The sequence below is a fragment of the Papio anubis genome, chromosome 17 (genome assembly GCF_008728515.1).
Source record: "Papio anubis isolate 15944 chromosome 17, Panubis1.0, whole genome shotgun sequence".
NCBI classification, from domain to species: Eukaryota; Metazoa; Chordata; class Mammalia; order Primates; family Cercopithecidae; genus Papio; species Papio anubis.
The window spans coordinates 53,907,069-53,926,327 of NC_044992.1; the positions used below are offsets into that span (position 1 = coordinate 53,907,069).

A 19,259-nucleotide genomic window follows, 5' to 3' on the forward strand; every position below is an offset into this window, starting at 1 on the left:
ATGTGTTTACTACCTAATTTAAGAGTTTTACATTTTTCTCCAATTTTTTTTTTTGAGATAGAGTCTTGTCCTGTCTCCTAGGCTGGAGTCAGTGGCGCCATCTCAGCTCACTGCAACCTCTGCCTCCTGGGTACAAGTGATTCTCTTGCCTCAGCCTCCCGAGTAGCTGGATCTATAGAAGCATGCCAACATGCCCAACTAATTTTTTGTATTTTTAGTAGAGATGGGGTTTCGCCATGTTGGCCAGGATGGTCTTGATCTCCTGACCTCGTGATCCGCCCACCTCGGTCTCCCAAAGTGCTGGGATTACAGGTGTGAGCCACCGCGCCCGGCCAATCCAATACTTAGTATCAATTTTTTTTGAGTCAGAGTCTTGCTCTGTTACCCAGGCTGGAGTGTAGTGGCTCCATCTCGGCTCACTGCAACCTCCGCCTCCTGGGTTCAAGCAATTCTCCTGTCTCAGCCTCCCGAGTAGCTGGGATTACAGGCGCCCACCACCACGCCCAGCTAATTTTTATATTTTTAGTAGAGACAGGGTTTCACCATGTTGGCCAGGCTGGTCTCGAACTCCTGACCTCAGGTGATCTGCCTGCCTTGGCCTCCCAAAGTGCTGGGATTACAGGCGTGAGCCACCGCGCCTGTCAACATCATCATGTGCTGTTTTTTACTTCATTTTCTGAAAATACAATGCCCCTGTTCCCATACTGATTTAGAAGTTGCCATTGTAATAATCTGCATTACAAACAATATGAGTTATTATAAGATCATTTAGTACTATAGCACATTTGAAAGTATCTTGTTTGACTTACCTTGGGGTTAATGGGCTAAGAGCTGCTGGTCCTCCTAATAAACTTCGACCAGTTTTTGGTTTATTTTGAACCTGTTTAGATAATATGGAAGTTCCTGTTCCCAGTGGGACAGTATCAGGTGAAATTACAGCTGAATCAATATAAGACACTGAGGAATCTGTATTCAAGGAGTACTTTGAATTGGAAGATTCTAAATTCAATCTGTTTAATTCCTGAAACAGAAAATTTCTACCAAGTCATTCACAATATATTATTTAGTTCAGATCATTCTTTGTAGTTTCATAATATTTTGAACACTAGAATATAAGACACTTACAATTGTGTCCTGGGGTGTTTCCGTAAGAACTGTCTCAGGCTGTCTGTGAGATAAACTATGATTAGGTACTTGTGTTGTGCAAGAGTTGGGCAGACAGTTGCTAAAGTTCTGAAAAGATGTGAATTTAAATGTTTGGTCAGGATCTGGCTTTTCACCTGTGAAGACAAAAAAAAAAAAAAAGTTTGTCTCTGAGGAAGTGAGGATTACATTTTTTTCAAGTATGCATAAGTTAGTGGAAACAGGAAATAGGCCTTATCCAAAATTTTAAATTCTCCTGTCCACTTCTGCTAATCAAATTTACCCCCTAAAAGCCCATCTATCAATGTATCATAAAAGTGTACCAGTAAGACAAAGCTGTAAATTTAGAAAATAAACTACAAGAACACTAATTTTAAATATAACAAATCACAGAAAAATGCAGATTTCTGTGTTTGCTTTAAAGCTGAAAATAACTAGGTCTCATTTTTCTCAAAGTAGGAGATGAGGTTGAAGAGTTAAAACCCATCATACTTTACATCATACTTTACAGTAAAGGTTGATGCCCTTCTATATATACATAGATGCAACAATGCTGAAAAATGGTCCTTTATGTATCCTAGGCCAAATGTACTGAGATATTCTCTCCCTATACTGTTCAGAAACTGTAAGTTTCTGCTCCAGGCATTCTATTAATTGCATTAGAAATTCTATTAATTTTCTTATTCAGAAAGCAATTTTAGCTAGTGTTAAACACACAATATAACTCATTCTAGAGGACACTAGATACTTGAAAGTAGATGGGCTAAACAGAAGAATCTACTGGATTTAATCTTTGTGTAATTTTCAGTTATATGATTCTTGAAACATACCTATGATTCTAACTTATTTTTTATTTTCAATTTTAACTTGGAAAAATATTTTTCTTGGGGGTAGATGATCTGTATTGCTCTCCAAAAATTAAGTAGCAGGAAAAAAGAAGAGGAGATGGGAACCCACCCACCTCTCAACCCCACCCACCTACCTATTTCACATAATGATTCAAAAGGAGACCAGAGGAAAGGATTTAAACTAAGGCTCTTTTGGTAACATTCTGATCCTTTGGCAAGCCGATCTGTCTTGCTGTGGAGAGAAACAAGTAGATTAAATAAGCTACAAACCTCAAAACTTTTATCATAAACTTTTAGTACAAAAAATTAGGTAAAAGTTACAGAAGTTCGGAGAGCACTCTTCGTGATGCTTCTCTAAATTACCAATTTCTCCTATCTGCTAATCTCCAAATCCAGTGAAAGTAAACAGAACACGAATCAAAAGAAATGCTTACAAAATAAACTATCATTGCCTTCTTGAATATTACTACTACTTTAAACTTCCTGTCAGATACTAGAGTTATTGAGGGAGATGTGAAAAACACCGAAATTCTTCAGTATTCTTTTTTTTTTAAACTGTATTACTTTTTATCGACACATAAATAATTGTACACATTTATGGGTACAATGTGATGTTTTGATACATGTATACATTATGTAATTATTCAAATTAGGGTAATTTAAAAAAAATTGTACTTTAAGTTCTAGGGTACATGTGCACAACGTGCAAGTTTGTTACATATGTATACATGGGCCATGTTGCTGTACTGCACCCATTAACTCGTCATCAACATTAGGTATATTTCCTAATGCTATCCCTCCCCCTACCCCCTCCCCACAATAGGACCCGGTGTGTGATGCTCCCCTTCCTGTGTCCAAGTGATCTCATTGTTCAGTTCCCACCTATGAGTGAGAACATGTGGTATTTGGTTTTCTGTTCTTGCAATAGTTTGCTCAGAATGATGGTTTCCAGCTGCATCCATGTCCCTACAAAGGACACAAACTCATCCTTTTTTATGGCTGCATAGTATTCCATGGTGTGTATGTGCCACATTTTCTTAATCCAGTCTGTCACTGATGGACATTTTGGTTGATTCCAAGTCTTTGCTATTGTGAATAGTGCCACAATAAACATATGTGTGCATGTGTCTTTATAGCAGCATGACTTATAATCCTTTGGGTATATCCCCAGTAATGGGATGGCTGGGTCAAATGGTATTTCTCATTCTAGATCCTGGAGGAATCGCCACACGGTTTTCCACAATGGTTGAACTAGTTTACAGTCCCACCAACAGTGTAAAAGTGTTCCTATTTTTCCACATCCTCTCCAGCACCTGTTGTTTCCTGATTTTTTGACTGCCATTCTAACTGGTGCGAGATGGTATCTCATTGTGGTTTTGATTTGCATTTCTCTGATGGCGAGTGATGATGAGCACTTTTTCATGTGTCTGTTGGCTGTATGAATGTCTTCTTTTGAGAAGTGTCTGTTCATATCCTTTGCCCACTTTTTGATGGGGTTGTTTGTTTTTTTCTTGTAAATTGGATTGAGTTCTTTATAGGTTCTGGATATTAGCCCTTTGTCAGATGAGTAGATGCAAAAATTTTCTCCCATTCTGTAGGTTGCCTGTTCACTCTGCTGGTAGTTTCTTTTGCTGTGCAGAAGCTCTTTAGTTTAATTAGATCCCATTTGTCAATTCTGGCTTTTATTGCTGTTGCTTTTGGTGTTTTAGACATGAAGTCCTTGCCCATGCCTATGTCCTGAATGGTATTACCTAGGTTTTCTTCTAGGGTTTTTATGGTTTTAGGTCTAACATTTAAGTCTCTAATCCATCTTGAATTAATTTTCATATAAGGAGTAAAGAAAGGATCCAGTTTCAGCTTTCTACTTACGGCTAGCCAATTTTCCCAGCACCATTTATTAAACAGGGAATCCTTTCCCCATTTCTTGTTTTTGTCAGGTTTGTCAAAGATCAGATGGCTGTAGATGTGTGGTATTATTTCTGAGGACTCTGTTCTGTTCCATTGGTCTATATCTCTGTTTTAGTAGCAGTACCATGCTGTTTTGGTTACTGTAGCCTTGTAGGATAGTTTGAAGTCAGGTAGCATGATGCCTCCAGCTTTGTTCTTTTGGCTTAGGATTGTCGTCTTGGCAATGCGGGGTCTTTTTTGGTTCCATATGAACTTTAAAGCAGTCTTTTCCAATTCTGTGAAGAAAGTCATTGGTAGCTTAATGGGGATGGCATTGAATCTATAAATTACCTTGGGCAGTATGGCCATTTTCACAATATTGATTCTTCCTATCCATGAGCATGGTATGTTCTTCCATTTGTTTGTGTCCTCTTTTATTTCACTGAGCAGTAGTTTGTAGTTCTCCTTGAAGAGGTCCTTTACATCCCTTGGAAGTTGGATTCCTAGGTATTTTATTCTCTTTGAAGCTACTGTGAATGGGAGTTCATTCATGATTTGGCTCTCTGTTTGTCTGTTACTGGTGTATAAGAATGCTTGTGATTTTTGTACATTGATTTTGTATCCTGAGACTTTGCTGAAGTTGCTTATCAGCTTGAGGAGATTTTGAGCTGAGACGATAGGGTTTTCTAAATATACAATCATGTCATCTGCAAAAAGGGACAATTTGACTTCTTCTTTTCCTAACTGAACACCTTTATTTCTTTCTCTTGCTTGAATGCCCTAGCCAGAACTTCCAACACTATGTTAAACAGGAGTGACAAGAGAGGGCATCCCTGTCTCGTGCCAGTTTTCAAAGGGAATGCTTCCACTTTTTGCCCATTCAGTATGATATTGGCTGTGGGTTTGTCATAAATAGCTCTTATTATTTTGAGATACGTTTCATCAATACCGAATTTATTGAGAGTTTTTAGCATGAAGGGCTGTTGAATTTTGTCAAAGGCCTTTTCTGCATCTATTGAGATAATCATGTGGTTTTTGTCTTTGGTTCTGTTGATATGCTGGATTATGTTTATTGATTTGCATATGTTGAACCAGCCTTGCATCCCAGGGATGAAGCCCACTTGATCATGGTGGATAAGCTTTTTGATGTGCTGCTGGATTCAGTTTGCCAGTATTTTATTGCATCAATGTTCATCAGGGATATCGGTTTTATTTGCATCAATGTTCATCAGGGATATCGGTCTAAAATTCTCTTTTTTAGTTGTATCTCTGTCAGGTTTTGGTATCAGGATGTTGGCCTCGTAAAATGAGTTAGGGAGGATTCCCTCTTTTTCTATTGATTGGAATAGTTTCAGAAGGAATGGTACCAACTCCTTGTACCTCTGGTAGAATTCGGCTATGAATCCATCTGGTCCTCGACTTTTTTTGGTTGCTAGGCTATTAATTATTGCCTCAATTTCAGAGCCTGCTATTGGTCTATTCAGGGATTCAACTTCTTCCTGGTTTAGCCTTGGGAGAGTGTAAGTGTCCAGGAAATTATCCATTTCTTCTAGGTTTTCTAGTTTATTTGCGTAGAGGTTAATTATTCTTAATTTTTTTTTTTTTTTTTGGTGGGGGACAAGGTCTGGCTCTATCATACAGGCTGAAGTGCAGTGGCATGATCTTGGTTCACTGCCACCTTTACTTCCTAGGCTAAAGCCATCCTCCTACCTCAGCCTCCTGAGCAGCTGGAACTATAGGTGCGCACCACCATATCTGGCTAATTTTTGCATATTTTGTAGAGACCAGGTTTCGCCATGATGCCCAGGCGGGTCTTGAACTCATGGGCTCAGGTGATTTACCTGTCTTGAACTTCCAAAATGCTGGGATTACAGGTGGGAGCCACCGCACCTGGCCTTTTTGTATTTTTGTAGTGATGGGGTTTTGCCATGTTGCCCAGGCAGGTCTCCAACTCATGAGCTCAAGTGATCTGCCCACCACAGCCTCCCAAAATGCTGGAATTACAGGCGTGACCCACCACACTTGTCCTTAATTTTTAATATAACACTCCCAGTGGTAATTCTGAAAGTGATTTAAATGCTTTAAATATAGCATAAATGATCAGGTTTTTTGTTTTGTTTTGTTTTCAGGCTTAATTCACTTTATTTTTCTTGTATAAAAGTCCTATGTTGTAGCCACAGCCGGAGCCTGGGTCCTCTGCATAGACACTCTGATGTGGGTCTTGATGAGGTGGTTTAATTTCCAAATGTTTTGAGATTTTCTTATCCATGTGTGACTTTTTATCATCTAATGCAACTCTTTTAAACAGAGTAATATTTATAATACTTCATTTTAGTTAATTTTCTAAAAATAAAAATATGATGCTCTTTAGGATTATTTCTCCAACATTCCTTATTAAAATTTTGACAACTTCTTTCATAAATTGTCTACCCTCCTGTTTTTGTACATCACTCCTCTCAAATAATTTGTAGTCTTCAAACATCTATTTTCCTCTGAAGTCACTGTATAGATATGAGATGTCAAACTTTTTCTATCAAGTCTTTCCTAGTTACCATAACCCCCTTCTTAATCAGGCAGGACTAATTATTCTCTCATTTGAACAATATACTGCTCAAATTTTATGACAGAACTTTTAATGTGGTAATAAAAACTAACTCTGAGTGTGGAAAAAGCAACATTTTGTTTTTTCCTGTTCTCTCTCAACAATAACAATCATCAACACAGAACACTTCTGTGACCAAATGTCTGGGTTTTTTTTCCCCCCAAACACACCAAGCACCAAACACCAGCTGAATGTCCGCTAATTCAATTCTGACACCATCTACCTGTAGACAGCCTCAGGTCCCACAGGTTAAGGCCTCAGTCTTCAAGACCGCCCTGCCTCACCTTCAGAAACCAGTCACGAGTCTGGGCCTAAGGAACTTCTGATCAACTAGCTATAAATTGGGATTCCCACAATGCTCTACTCAGGTTTGATGAACTTGCTAGAGCAGTTGACTTATAAAAGATATTACAAAGGATAGAGATGAAGAGTGCGTAGGGTGAGGCATGGGGAAAGGGGGGTGTGGACCTTCCATGGCCTCTCCAGGCAAGCCACCTGCCAGGAACCTCCATGTGTTCAGCTTTCTGGAAGCTTTCTGAATCCTGTCCTTTTGAGTTTTTATGGAGGCTTCATTACATAGGCATTACTGATTAAACCATTAGCTGTTGGTGATAATCTTATTATCAATTTACTGGTGAAATTTAATCTTCAGCTCCTCTCACCTCCTGGGAGGTTAGGGGGTGGGGATGAAAAGTCCCAACCCTCTAATCCTGCCTTGATCTTTTGCTGCCAGCCCCTATCCTGAAGCTACCCAGGGAATGCCGGCTACCAGTCAATTTGTTTGCATACAAAAAGATATCACTTTGGAGTTTCTAAGTGTATAAGAGGAAATGAGGTCAAAGACCAAATATATACATTTCACTATATCACACTTACAAACTTTTGTTTACTGTTTCTCTTCTCCTACTCTACTATAAACCTTTGAGAGTGGGGACTGTGAGTTATTTATCTTTATATTCCCAGTGCCAAGTGTGTTTAGCTATAATGGGAATGAATCTCAAAGTTTCTTGACTAAATGACAAGAAGAATCATAGTTGCATGAACTAAATTCATTATTCTCAGTCCTGAAGGTAAATGAATATATTGATATTATGTCTTTGGTTACTCCTGTTTGAAAGAGTGGTATTAATGGCTAAACATACCACTGTTACACCTGAAAATGGGCCCCCAAACTTAGTCAAATAATGTATTCCGTTCAGAAACACATTTTCAAGGTTTTGAAAAACAACCACTATTCAAACTAGCCTCAATTTATCTTAAAACAGATGCTATCCTAGTTCTTTAGACAAGCAGTCCCCAGTCCCCACAGGGAAGAAGTGACAACAGAAAACATTTACACATGGGAAGCATTCCCATGGGCAGATGGGCAGAGTTACTTGTTGTTCTTCTTTTTTTTTTTTTGAAACAGGGTCTTGCTCTGTTACCCAGGCTGGAGTGCAGTGGCACAATCACAGCTCACTGCAACTTCAACCTCCTGGGCTCAAGAGATCCTCCACCTCAGTCTCCTGAGTAGCTGGGAATACAGGCATGTGCCAACACACCCAGCTAATTTTTTATTTTTTTGTAGAGATGGGGTCTTGGTACCCTGCCCAGGCTAGTCTTGAACTCCTGGCCTCAAGTGATCCTCCTATCTCCACCTCCCAAAGTGTTGAGATTACAGGCATGAGACAATGCACCTGGCTATCTTTTCTTCTATTTCCTCAGTAGATCATACAAAGACACTCTTTTCACCCAAGGTAAAAAAAAAACTAACACGGGGCTGGGCACAGTGGCTCACACCTGTAATCCCAGCACTTTGGGAGGCTGAGGCAGGTGGATCACCTCAGGTCAGGAGTTCAAAACCAGCCTGGCCAATATGGTAAAACCCTGTCTACCAAAACTACAAAAATTAGCTGGGCGTGGTGTCGGGCACCTGTAACCCCAGCTACTTGGGAGGCTGAGGCAGGAGAATCGCTTGAACCCGGGAGGTGGAGGTTGCAGTGAACTGAGATTGTGCCATTGCACCCCAGCCTGGATGATAAGAGTAAAACTCCATCTCAAACAAACAAACAAACAAACAAAAAAACCTAACATGTATGATCAATTGTTAGGCAGGGCTGCTGTAGCTATTATCAGTAAGGCTAAGTGGAGAATCTAAAATTAGATTAACATCTCTGCTATTTTAATAAGGTCGTAAAATCAGATTATATACTACTCAGCCAAGTAATATTTGATAAACACCGATCAACATAGGTTTTTTAAACTATAAAACATTCTTGTATGGAAATGCTTTTCTGACAGTTTGAATCTTTCTTACTTACCAATATACATGTCCCAACAACGAAAGAGTAAAGCAAGCTGAATCACCAAACTCAGTAACAATATCGTCATGGCTTTTCTGCTTATTAAACACTCCACCAGATAAGATTTGTTCCCCTTCTGCAAGCCTTTAAAATGCAAATTTAAAGATTTTTAAAAACTAATATAAAAAGCAGTTCATGTAAACATATTCTTCATTACCAAAGTGCATTTAATTATGGAGACACAAATTTTCTTTCTCTCTCTCTCTTTCCCTTCCTTCCTTCATCTCTCCCTCTCTCTCTCTCTCCTTTTCTTTCTTTCTTTAAAGAGATGGGTTCTCGCTTTGTTACCCAGGCTAGAGTGCAGTAGTACAATCATAGTTCACTATGGCCTCAAATTCCTGGACTTGGGTGATCCTCCTGCATCAGTGAGTAGCTGGGACTACAGGTGCACACCACTACACCCAGCTAATTTTTAAATTTTTTGTAGAGACAGGGTCTCACTATGTTGACCAGGCTGGTTTCAAACTCCTGGGCTCATGCAATCCTCTCATCTCATGGGATCACAAGCATGAGACACTGCACCTGGAAAATTTGTTTATTGTAAAAAAAAAATTTTTTTAAATTAGGATAGTGGCAAACACGTACTTAGAATTATTTGAGAGGCTGGAAATTTATGATCTTAAAATTTCACTTTTACCGTTAAAAACAGAATCAGTTACATTTAGTCTCTGTATGTACAAATCCAGTCTGAGCAACATATTCATTACTCATGTCAGAAGGAACAGAAGATGATTATTATACTGGGGGAGAAAATATAAATGTTCTTCATTAACAAACATGGTGGTCCTTTTTACTTCCTTAAAATAGAAATGTATATGCAAATTAAACAAGACTAACATATTTTAATTAAAAATCGCACACTTAAGCCAGGCACAGTGGCTCACGCCTATAACCCCAGTACTGCGGGAGGCCAAGGTGGGAGGATAGCTTGAACCCAAGAGTTCGAAACCAGCTTGAGCAACATAGTGAGACCACATCTATACAAAAAATAAGAAAATTAGCCAGGTGTAGTGACACGTGTCTGCAGCTCCAGCTACGTGGGAGGCTGAGATGGGAGGATCGCTTAGGCCCAGATGGGGGACTGCAGTGAGCCATGATCACCCCACTGCACTCCAGCCTGAGCAACAGAGCAGGACCCTTTCTCTAAAAAAAAGAAAAAAAAGAAGGAACTGGCAAATTACATAAGAAAGATTTTTAAGAATTCAACATTAGGATCTTTGAAATTTAAAAATAATTCAATAACAAATGTCTCAGAAATTTCAGGTATTTGAGCTAGCTTTAATTAAAAAGTCATCAATTAGTCACTGGACAGATAATAGAGTTATTGATCAATCTATGGTGAGACTTACTTGTATCTCCCCCCTTGTAAACCTACAAGCCAATTATACATACAGGCTTTTACAAATATCTAACACCGTTTACACATGTGACCGTTTAGTCCCTTTTACCATTATTCCATCTCTTACAGTACAGAAAATAATTTAACAGAACCTAACTATCTGTATCTCTAAATGCCTCCAAATTTGGTATAGGGACAGCTGACTTGGTTTAACTATAATGTGCAAAAGAAGTACTCAACAAAATGATCTTAAAAAGGAAACTACAATCACCTAAACACAAGGGTGTTAATCTCAAGTGAACTGGTGGGTTTTTAGGCTTATTCAAATTGGTCTAACACTGAAAGCAAAGAAAACGAAATATTTGTGATCATTTAAGAAACCAATAAGAATCAGTTGTAACTTAAGTTTCTCCAGAGTTAAACTCTATTATTTATTACCATAACAACGAAATCTCCATAATATAAATAATAGCATAGGCAACAGTGCAAACATTTCAAATGTTACTGAAATAGATGAAAAAGAGGGAAGAAAGGGAATCAGAGTTTAATCTGAAAAGAATTTTATCCAAAATTCAACAGTGTAAGTAAAACAAAATAGCTAGAAAATATTTTAAAACTTACTTGCTGAGATCAACACAACATTTTGCAAGCAGGTATTTGCATTGTGGTGTAGTACAACTGTGTCCTTTCAACAGTCTATAAGCTTTATATGCCTTTCCTGAGCGGTAATAACAGGTTGCCAGTAAAAACAAGGCTTCTTCTGAGTGTACTAAAAACAGACATTTTTAAAAAAGGCTATTGTTCAGTATCTTGAATGATAATCAGTTTATCATGCAATAAACAAGTTTAGCAAAAAAAAAAAAAAAAAAAAAAATTAGGCTTGCTATCTTAACACAAAACAATCACTTATTAATTCAAATTTGAATTATGGAGAAACAGTTTGTTTATAGCAAAGTTAGTTCCTTCGCTCTTGATTACTTTTCTCTATAAGAAACCAAGGAAATAATACAATGAAGACAATCATGGTATTCTCTGTAAATATTTAAGAAAAGCAAACACACACAAATACCCCTGCCTTTAAACAGACTGCCAGTAAAGGATCTTGTTTTTAGGTAATATTTTTCTAATAAATCTTTTGGGAGGATAGAAGTCAAATTTCACTAGCAAGAGAAACCTGAGTGTAAATAAATCTAACTACCAATATGAAGTAATTTCTACATTTAAAAAAGACCAGATTGAAAAAAAAACACTTGTTTTGCTTTAACATCAAATATACATTAAATTATATTTAAGATAAAAATTATAAATTGTGATTGCTCACAGCATTTTAACATTCAGTTGACAGACTTGTATAGTAACAATAACTAAATTACATTATAATGGGAAGAGCTGAGTTGTCTATCAATCTGTCCCCTCTTTTTACATTAGGAAATGACCCCTGCCTTCTTAATGCAATGTGGCATTTTTCACCCGTATTTAGTCTGTCTCTACCAAATTGATCATCACTTCACTTCTATCCCCACAATCCAGATGAGGGTCTACAGAGGCAACAACAAAGAGGATGGAAAGAGAGGGATAACCACAAAACTGTGCTTCTAAAAATGGGTTGTGTAACAATACCAGTGAGCTGAAGGATCTTCTAAGCCAGTGGCTCTCAAAGTGTGGTCTTGTACCAGTATCAGCATGACTTGGAAACTTTCTAGAAATGAAAATTTTTGTGTCCCATCTCATACCCACTAAATTAGTAATTCTGGGAGTAGGAACCAGTAATCTACATGGCTAACAAACTCTTCAAGTGATTTAGTGGCATTCTCAAGTTTGAGAACCACTGTTGTAAAGCACAAGACAAACTTGCCACATCTTTCTAAACAGTTAACATCATTCTAAGATTTTGGATAAAAAAGTAATTTGAAATTTTATTTCTAAGTTTTTTGTCACAGATATGCACAAGCGAAAACCAACAGACCCCTTTTTCTCTGGTCCATCTTCTGGTTTTTCATGAAACCACAGTGTAAAAAATAATAAATAGTAAATGATAAGAAATTTTGGCAGATGTGTTTTAATGAGATGTACAGTAGTGTTAGTGCTGCAGGTGCAGAAAGAAAAAAGAATGGGTCGCTCACTGCAATAGGAATAAACTATTAATTTTACTGAACTACAACTTCTAATTTACGTTAAGTTAGAAAATTGGATTTCCTCTAGATTTTACAATGGTCTGGTTTCTTTTCACCTTATAAGTTTTTAAAAAACTATTGATTATACCAATAAACAATGGCTCCCACAAACTAGTTTAACTCCCAGTCATAGTAAGGCTGTCTCAATTGTTTACAAATATTTGATTATGTGTAGGTCCACTTTCACGGCAATAAAATTCCCTAATAACATAAAGATACCAACTATTCTTTTTGTGTGTATGTGTGCGTGTGTAATTTTAGTGTAATATTGCAATTAGCTTTATGAAGCATAATAACTTAAAAATTATATGTTCAAACGGGAATATGGATTGGTGATTTAGGCAAAACTTAAAAATAATGAAACTGGCCAGGAGTGGTGGCTCATGCCTGTAATCCTAGCATTTTGGGAGGCTGAGGCAGGCAGATCACCTGAGGTCAGGAATTCAAGACCAGCCTGGCCAACATGGCGAAACCTGTCTTCTACTAAAAATACAAAAATTAGCCAGGCGTGGTGGCACATGCCTGTAATCCCAGCTACTCTGGAGGCTGAGGCAGGAGAATCGCCTGAACCCAGGAGGCAGAGACTGCAGTGAGCTGAGATCGTGCCACTGTACTCCAGCCTGGGTGACAGAGTGAGACTGTTTAAAAAATAAATAAATAAATAAATAAATAAAAGTAATGAAACCGCCAGATAATGAAGTAGATCCAGAGCAATCTGAAGTGTTATGACATGGGTGGTTTCTTAGGCTCCTCACAAGTAACTTGGCAGCAGAAAAAGACAACAGTACCCCAAACACAATTAATGAACCAGTGGTAAGCAGCCATAAATCTAAAAAGCACAGAACATATTTACTGGATCGGATCGACAAAGATTTCTTTTTTTTTTTTTTTTTTTGAGATGGAGTCTCACTCTGTAGCCCAGGCTGGAGTGCAGTGGCGGGATCTCAGCTCACTGCAAGCTCCGCCTCGCCGGTCCACGCCTTTCTCCTGCCTCAGCCTCCGGAGTAGCTGGGACTACAGGCATCGGCCACCTCGCCCGGCTAGTTTTTTTTTTTTTGTATTTTTTAGTAGAGACGGGGTTTCACCGTGTTAGCCAGGATGGTCTCGATCTCCTGACCTCGTGATCCACACGTCTCGGCCTCCCAAAGTGCTGGGATTAAAGGCTTGAGCCACCGCGCCCGGCCAAAGATTTCATCTAGAACAGTAACTCCAACTAACGGATAATGACTGTCTCAAATGCCACGTTCAGAAAAATTCTTGAGGTTGATCATGGCCTAGCTACTAAGTGTAGGGATCAAAATAACAGGATCCAGAAACAGTTATTGGCATGCCACTTATTTACCATCCTTTCTCTACAGACTTAATTAAAATATGGGATTAGAATTATAAGGTCCATAATATGTTTCATAATCATGAATGAAGTTAGCATTGACTCCATTAAGTCACTCTTAAAGTAATATTGAGAAATCAATCATGTACTAGTTAAGTTATGCTATGTCCATGTGATGAAAAATACAGACACAGAAAGATTTCCAGAATGTACTGTTAAAGTGAAAAAACAAACAAATTAAGCCTGTAATCCCAGCACTTTGGGAGGCCGAGGTGGGAGGATCACCTGAGGTCAAGAGTTCAAGGCCAGCCTGGCCAACATGGTGAAACCCCATCTCTACTAAAAATACAAAAGTCAGCCGGGTGTGGTGGGGTGCACCTGTGATCCCAGCTACTCGGGGCGCTGAGGCAGAGGAATCACTCGAACCCGGGCGACAGAGGTTGCAGTGAGCCGAGATCGCGCCACTGCACTCCAGCCTGGGCAACAGCGAAACTCTGTCTCAATAAATAAATAAATACATAAAGAAGTTGTAGCAACACTACTGAAGTTCCTCTTCTTACGAACAGGTTTGGCTTCAAAATTGGAAAGGTCTTTTGAATATAAGTCCAAAACAATTAAGAGGGTTTTAACCTTGCATCCTCCAGATACATTTACATCAAATAGAAAGGCAAATTAGTCCTTCTATGCTTTTAAACCAGATAGACACCTCTTCTTCATACTGATGTATAATCTAAATAAGCAGCTTTTCTAAAATGGACCAGTTTTGACAAATTTACAATTTGTTGAGGTAAGTGTTCTCTACCTAGCCTTGATAAACTACACAAATATCAGAGAAGCCCTCAGAGGTTAGAGTACTCTGCTGGCTACCCTATCATGAACTCTGATGTTGTGTGTATTTAATGGCAGAGAACCTATAGAACCTTCTATGATTAGTGACATATGTTTTAAATTGATTATCTGGGCCAGGCTCAGTGGCTCACGCCTGTAATCTCAGCACTCTGGGAGGCCAAGGTGGACGGATCACTTGAGTCCACGAGTTGGAGACCAGCCTGGCCAACATGGCGAAACCCCGTCTCTACTAAAAATACAAAAATTAGCCAGGCATGGTGGTGCATGTCTGTAATTTCAGCTTCTTGGGAGGTAGAGGTACAAGAATCGCTTGAACCCAGGAGGCAGAGGTTGCAGTGAGCCGAGATCGTGCCACGGCACTCCAGCCTGGGCAACAGAGCGAGATTCTGTCTCAGAAGAAAAAAAATAATAAAACAAATTGATTATCTGTTAAGTTTTTAAATCAACTATAAGCAGTATGGCACGTGTATTAAAGTACCAAATGTGAAGCTAGACTGCTTGGGTTCAGATTCTGGCACTTTTTTAACTTACTAACTATGACTTAGGGTGGAGCTACTTAACTTCTCTGACCTTCATTTTTTTTTCATCTGTAAAATAAGGACTATGATACTACCTTTAAAGGTTGCTGTTAGGATTAAATGACTTAATACATGTACAGCAATTAGGATAGCATCTGACACATAGTGAAGGCTGTATGTGCTATTATTTTAATTATTGGCCTTCTCTTAAATTTACAATACCTGAGTAGATATTTGATATTAATGCAGGGGGTACATAAGTGTCACTGAGCCACATGCTCAAGTAATTCTATTTCATCATTAACTTTTTTTTTTTTTTTGCTGTTTTCATTTGTATGGAGGCTGTACGTTTATTACATTATTCATTCTGTTGTTCAGAGTCATTTCTACTGTTGAACATTTCATCCACATATGCAACTTTAGCATATTAACACTATTCTCAATGTTTATCTTTTCTACATTTATTTACATCCTACATTTCAATACTAACTGGTTTTATACAAAACTGTTGTTAATGATGGGGTTAATAGTACTCTGAAGTATTTTAAAACCATGCTTAGAGTAAAAAGACCACAAATAAAAGAGGGCTGGAAGAAGTTTTAAAAGGTTCCTTAGTGTTTGAGGCAGAAAATGGCAATATATGAGGAGAAAAAAGACGGCCAAATTGTGCAGGGCTTTGTAAACTGTGTAAAGATTTAGCAACAGATCCTTACAACAATTAGATACCTCTGAAGGGTTTTAAGAAGGAACATAGATTTGGGAGGGGAAAAGGAATAGGCAGGGAAGGGGAGATAAGGAAAATTCAGTTAGTGGTATCTTAGGTTAGATTTGAATATATTGAGTTTGATGTGTCTGTGAAACATCCAAGTTAATTCAATGAAAATAGTTGAGTCTTGGATCAATAAGGGCCTAAAAATGATACATTATTCCACATCTTTAGTAGAATTCTGGATATTCTTTAATATTGATCTTAACACAATCTGGTAAATAGTTTTTTTGTATGTTGCCATTTGTACGCATATATTTCTGTGAGTTTGGGCTCTTAGTATCCTGGTTAATAGAAAAGAAACAGATGCTGAACGTTTTACTCTGGTTCAGTTCTCTCCCACTGAGCCTAATTTACTAAAATTGATACACCCAATGCAATCTATACATCTTATCCACTAATCACTAAGAAAGGCAGAAAATTGGTGAACGATTTTACGGTCATTTAAAATGTACTCAAGCAGGGCGCAGTGGCATGTGCCTGTATTCCTAGCTACTTGGGAGGGTCGCTTGAGCCCAAGTGTTTGAGGCCAGCATGGGCAACATAGGGAGATCCTGACTTTAAAAAAAATGTTTAAAAAGTACTGATATTAAAAAATAAAGGCCAGACACGGTGGCTCATGCCTGTATTCCCAGCACTTTGGGAGGCCGAGGAGGGCGGATCACTTGACACCAGGAGTTCGAGATCAGCCTGGCCAACATGGTGAAACCCTGTCTCTACTAAAAATACAAAAATCAGCTGGGCATGGCCGCGGGCACCTATAATCCTAGCTACTCAGGAGGCTGAGGCAGGAGAATTGCTTGAACCTGGGAGGCAGTGAGCCGAGATTGGGCCACTGCACTCCAGGCTGGGTGACAGAGGGAGACCCTGTCTGAAACAAACAAACAAACAAACAAACAAACAAAAACATTTTGCAGTGTGGGATGTAAAACCCACATTAATTTAAGATAAAACACTAGACCTTAAGCAATTTTGAACTTTGGGCTAGAACCCTCAAAATAACCTAGGAATACATGTTGACACAAGGTTTTCAGCTGTTTCTCTTTCTTTTCCTTTCACTAGTTACAATCCTCTTAGTCTCATAGAGTTCCATAGATAGCTATTACTTATGAAAAAAATGCACACACAACTTATGTCTGGTTGATTTTCTGAACATAACTCTTTTACACACAAACACACACACACATATATATCTCCAAAGACCTATCATAGTAGCTGCATTAATGTATTTTTTTCCTCATAGTCTAACACTATTTCTATTCGTTCTATAGCACTTATTTCTATTCATTCTTAACAGTTAATTAACAAAGGAGAAAAACCTTGGTCAAGGGGATCAGGTACTGGTGGTGGGAAGGAAAAATACATGCTTACAATGGGGGAAGGGAATTTACTGGAGGGAGATGGTAAAATTAGGACAGAGTTTTTCCAAAACAGCAAATCTCAACTCAATAGTGGACTGTGATGTCAGTTTAGTGATTATCAGCCTACATTAAAACAACAACAAAACCACTCAATGGAAAATATTAGACTGTATCATATCTAACAAGGGTAAAAAAATCTGGCCAGGCACAGTGGGTCATGTCTATAATCCCAGCACTTTGGGAGGCAGAGGTGGGAGGATTGCTTGAGATCAGGAGTTTAAGACTGCACTGGGCAACATGGTGAGATCTCGTGTCCTCAAAAATACAAAAATTAGCCGGGTATGGTGGCATGTGTCTGTAATCTCAGCTACTAGGGAGGTTGAGGTGGGAGGATTGTCTGAGCCTGGGAGGTCAAGGCTGAAGTGAGACGAGATCACATCACTGCACTCCAGCCTGGGTGACAGGCTATCTCAAAAATAAATAAATAAAAAAAAATAAAAATAAGAAAAAAAAACACCACAAAACCCTGAAAAGTCACTGTATTAGGATATGTTAGGGGAGAGAGGGAACCTGTAAAGGACTTTCTATGTGCCAGAAACTATAGCAGACTCTTTATATATTTTACTGTATTTAGTCCTTAAAACTAATAGACATTTCTCTTCTATTTTAAAGATAAGGAAAATAAGGCTCAGAATGACTTTTGATTAAGATCAAATGGCAAATGAGTATCTGAGTTCAGATTCGCTTTTCTTCTCTTCTTTTTTTTTTGAGACGGAGTCTTGCTCTGTTGCCCAGGCTGAAGTGCAGTGGCGCGATCTCAGCTCACCGCAACCTCCGCCTCCCAGGTTTAAGCAATTCTCCTGCTTCAGCCTCAAGAGTGGCTGGGATTACAGGCATGCACCACTACGCTGGCTAATTTTGCATTTTTTAGTAGAGATGGGGTTTCTCCATGTTGGTCAGGCTGGTCTTGAATTCCTGACCTCAGGTGATGCGCCCACCTCAGTATCCCATATTCTCTCTTATATCATTCTGCTGTTGTTTCTTTCTGATCCCACAGTCTCAGGCCGACTATAAATCTTGAGAGAAAGACAAATGGGCAACAAAGAACCAGTGAAACTGAGAAATTATTTCAAGAATTTGACTTACAGAAGATCCTACCATCAACTGCTTTAGCCTCATGCCTTGCTGGATGTCTTTCTCCAAATATAGAAACTGCTACTAGTGACATAGGAGGCCCTTGAGCAAACAGGTAACATCTAGCATATCAACTGATATTGTCCAGCCAAGAAAACAATGTTGCCAAGAATTCTGAGGTTGGTTCAGTGGGAATGAATACTATAATGGATTAGTGATGGCTACTATGGTTGCAAATCAGAGAAGTGGTAAGTATTTGCTACCCTTGGTAAAGGGGAATCAGACAGATCTACTAGTTACTGCCTGTGGACATTAGTCTCAGTTCTCCATCCGGAAAATGGCAATAGCAATGTCTATTTGACAGGATTATTGAAGATTAAATTAGTAACTAATATTAAATACTTAGAGTACCTAGTATACAGTAGGAAATCAATAAATGATAAAATTATTGTTATTATTATTGAGCCAGGACAGTATCTGCTCTTAACTACAATTAATTCTAAAATCTTTCCTCATATAAGTATGGTTAAACAGAGGCTGGGCGTGGTGGCTCAAGCCGTAATCCCAGCACTCCGGGAGGCTGAGGCGGGTGGATCACGAGGTCAGGAGTTTCAGACCAGCCTGGCCAGCATGGTGAAACCCTGTCTCTACTAAAAACACAAAAGTAGCCGGGCGTGGTGGCAGATGCCTGTAATCTCAGCTACTCGGGAGGCTGAGGCAGGAGAATCGCTTGAACCTGGGAGGCAGAGATTGTATTGAGCCAGAGATTGTACCATTGTACTCTAATCTGGGCGACAGAGTGAGACTCCAACTCAAAAAAAACAATATGGTTAAACAGAATGGTTAGGTTCTATACTGAAAGAAACTAACATTTATTGAGCAACTTTCCAAGTGCCAAGCATTGTATCAGGCACATAAATAATGTGGATTAAACAGCTTTATGTGGACTAATCTGGGAATCTTGCC

The 19,259-nt window shown here is 38.8% G+C and overlaps 1 protein-coding gene across 9 annotated transcripts in view; it reads right to left on the reverse strand.

The window, feature by feature from the left end:
* The window catches only part of CDC27 (cell division cycle 27), a 67,819-nt gene that overhangs the window by 38,848 nt on the left and 9,712 nt on the right, over positions 1 to 19,259 (reverse strand). For 7 of the 9 annotated variants that reach the window (XR_639262.4, XM_003913242.5, XM_009190940.4 and 4 more), the window contains exons 3-7: positions 10,783 to 10,930; positions 8,781 to 8,906; positions 2,126 to 2,223; positions 1,126 to 1,280; positions 810 to 1,021 (exon numbers count right to left, since the gene is read on the reverse strand). Coding sequence is in view for 8 of the 9 variants with exons in the window: in XM_003913242.5 (XP_003913291.1) it covers positions 810 to 1,021; positions 1,126 to 1,280; positions 2,126 to 2,223; positions 8,781 to 8,906; positions 10,783 to 10,930 (739 nt within the window). In the remaining variant the exon portion in view is untranslated. The remainder of the gene's footprint in view (positions 1 to 809; positions 1,022 to 1,125; positions 1,281 to 2,125; positions 2,224 to 8,780; positions 8,907 to 10,782; positions 10,931 to 19,259) is intronic. The other 2 variants (XM_031657652.1, XM_031657651.1) reach the window with 1 other exon arrangement.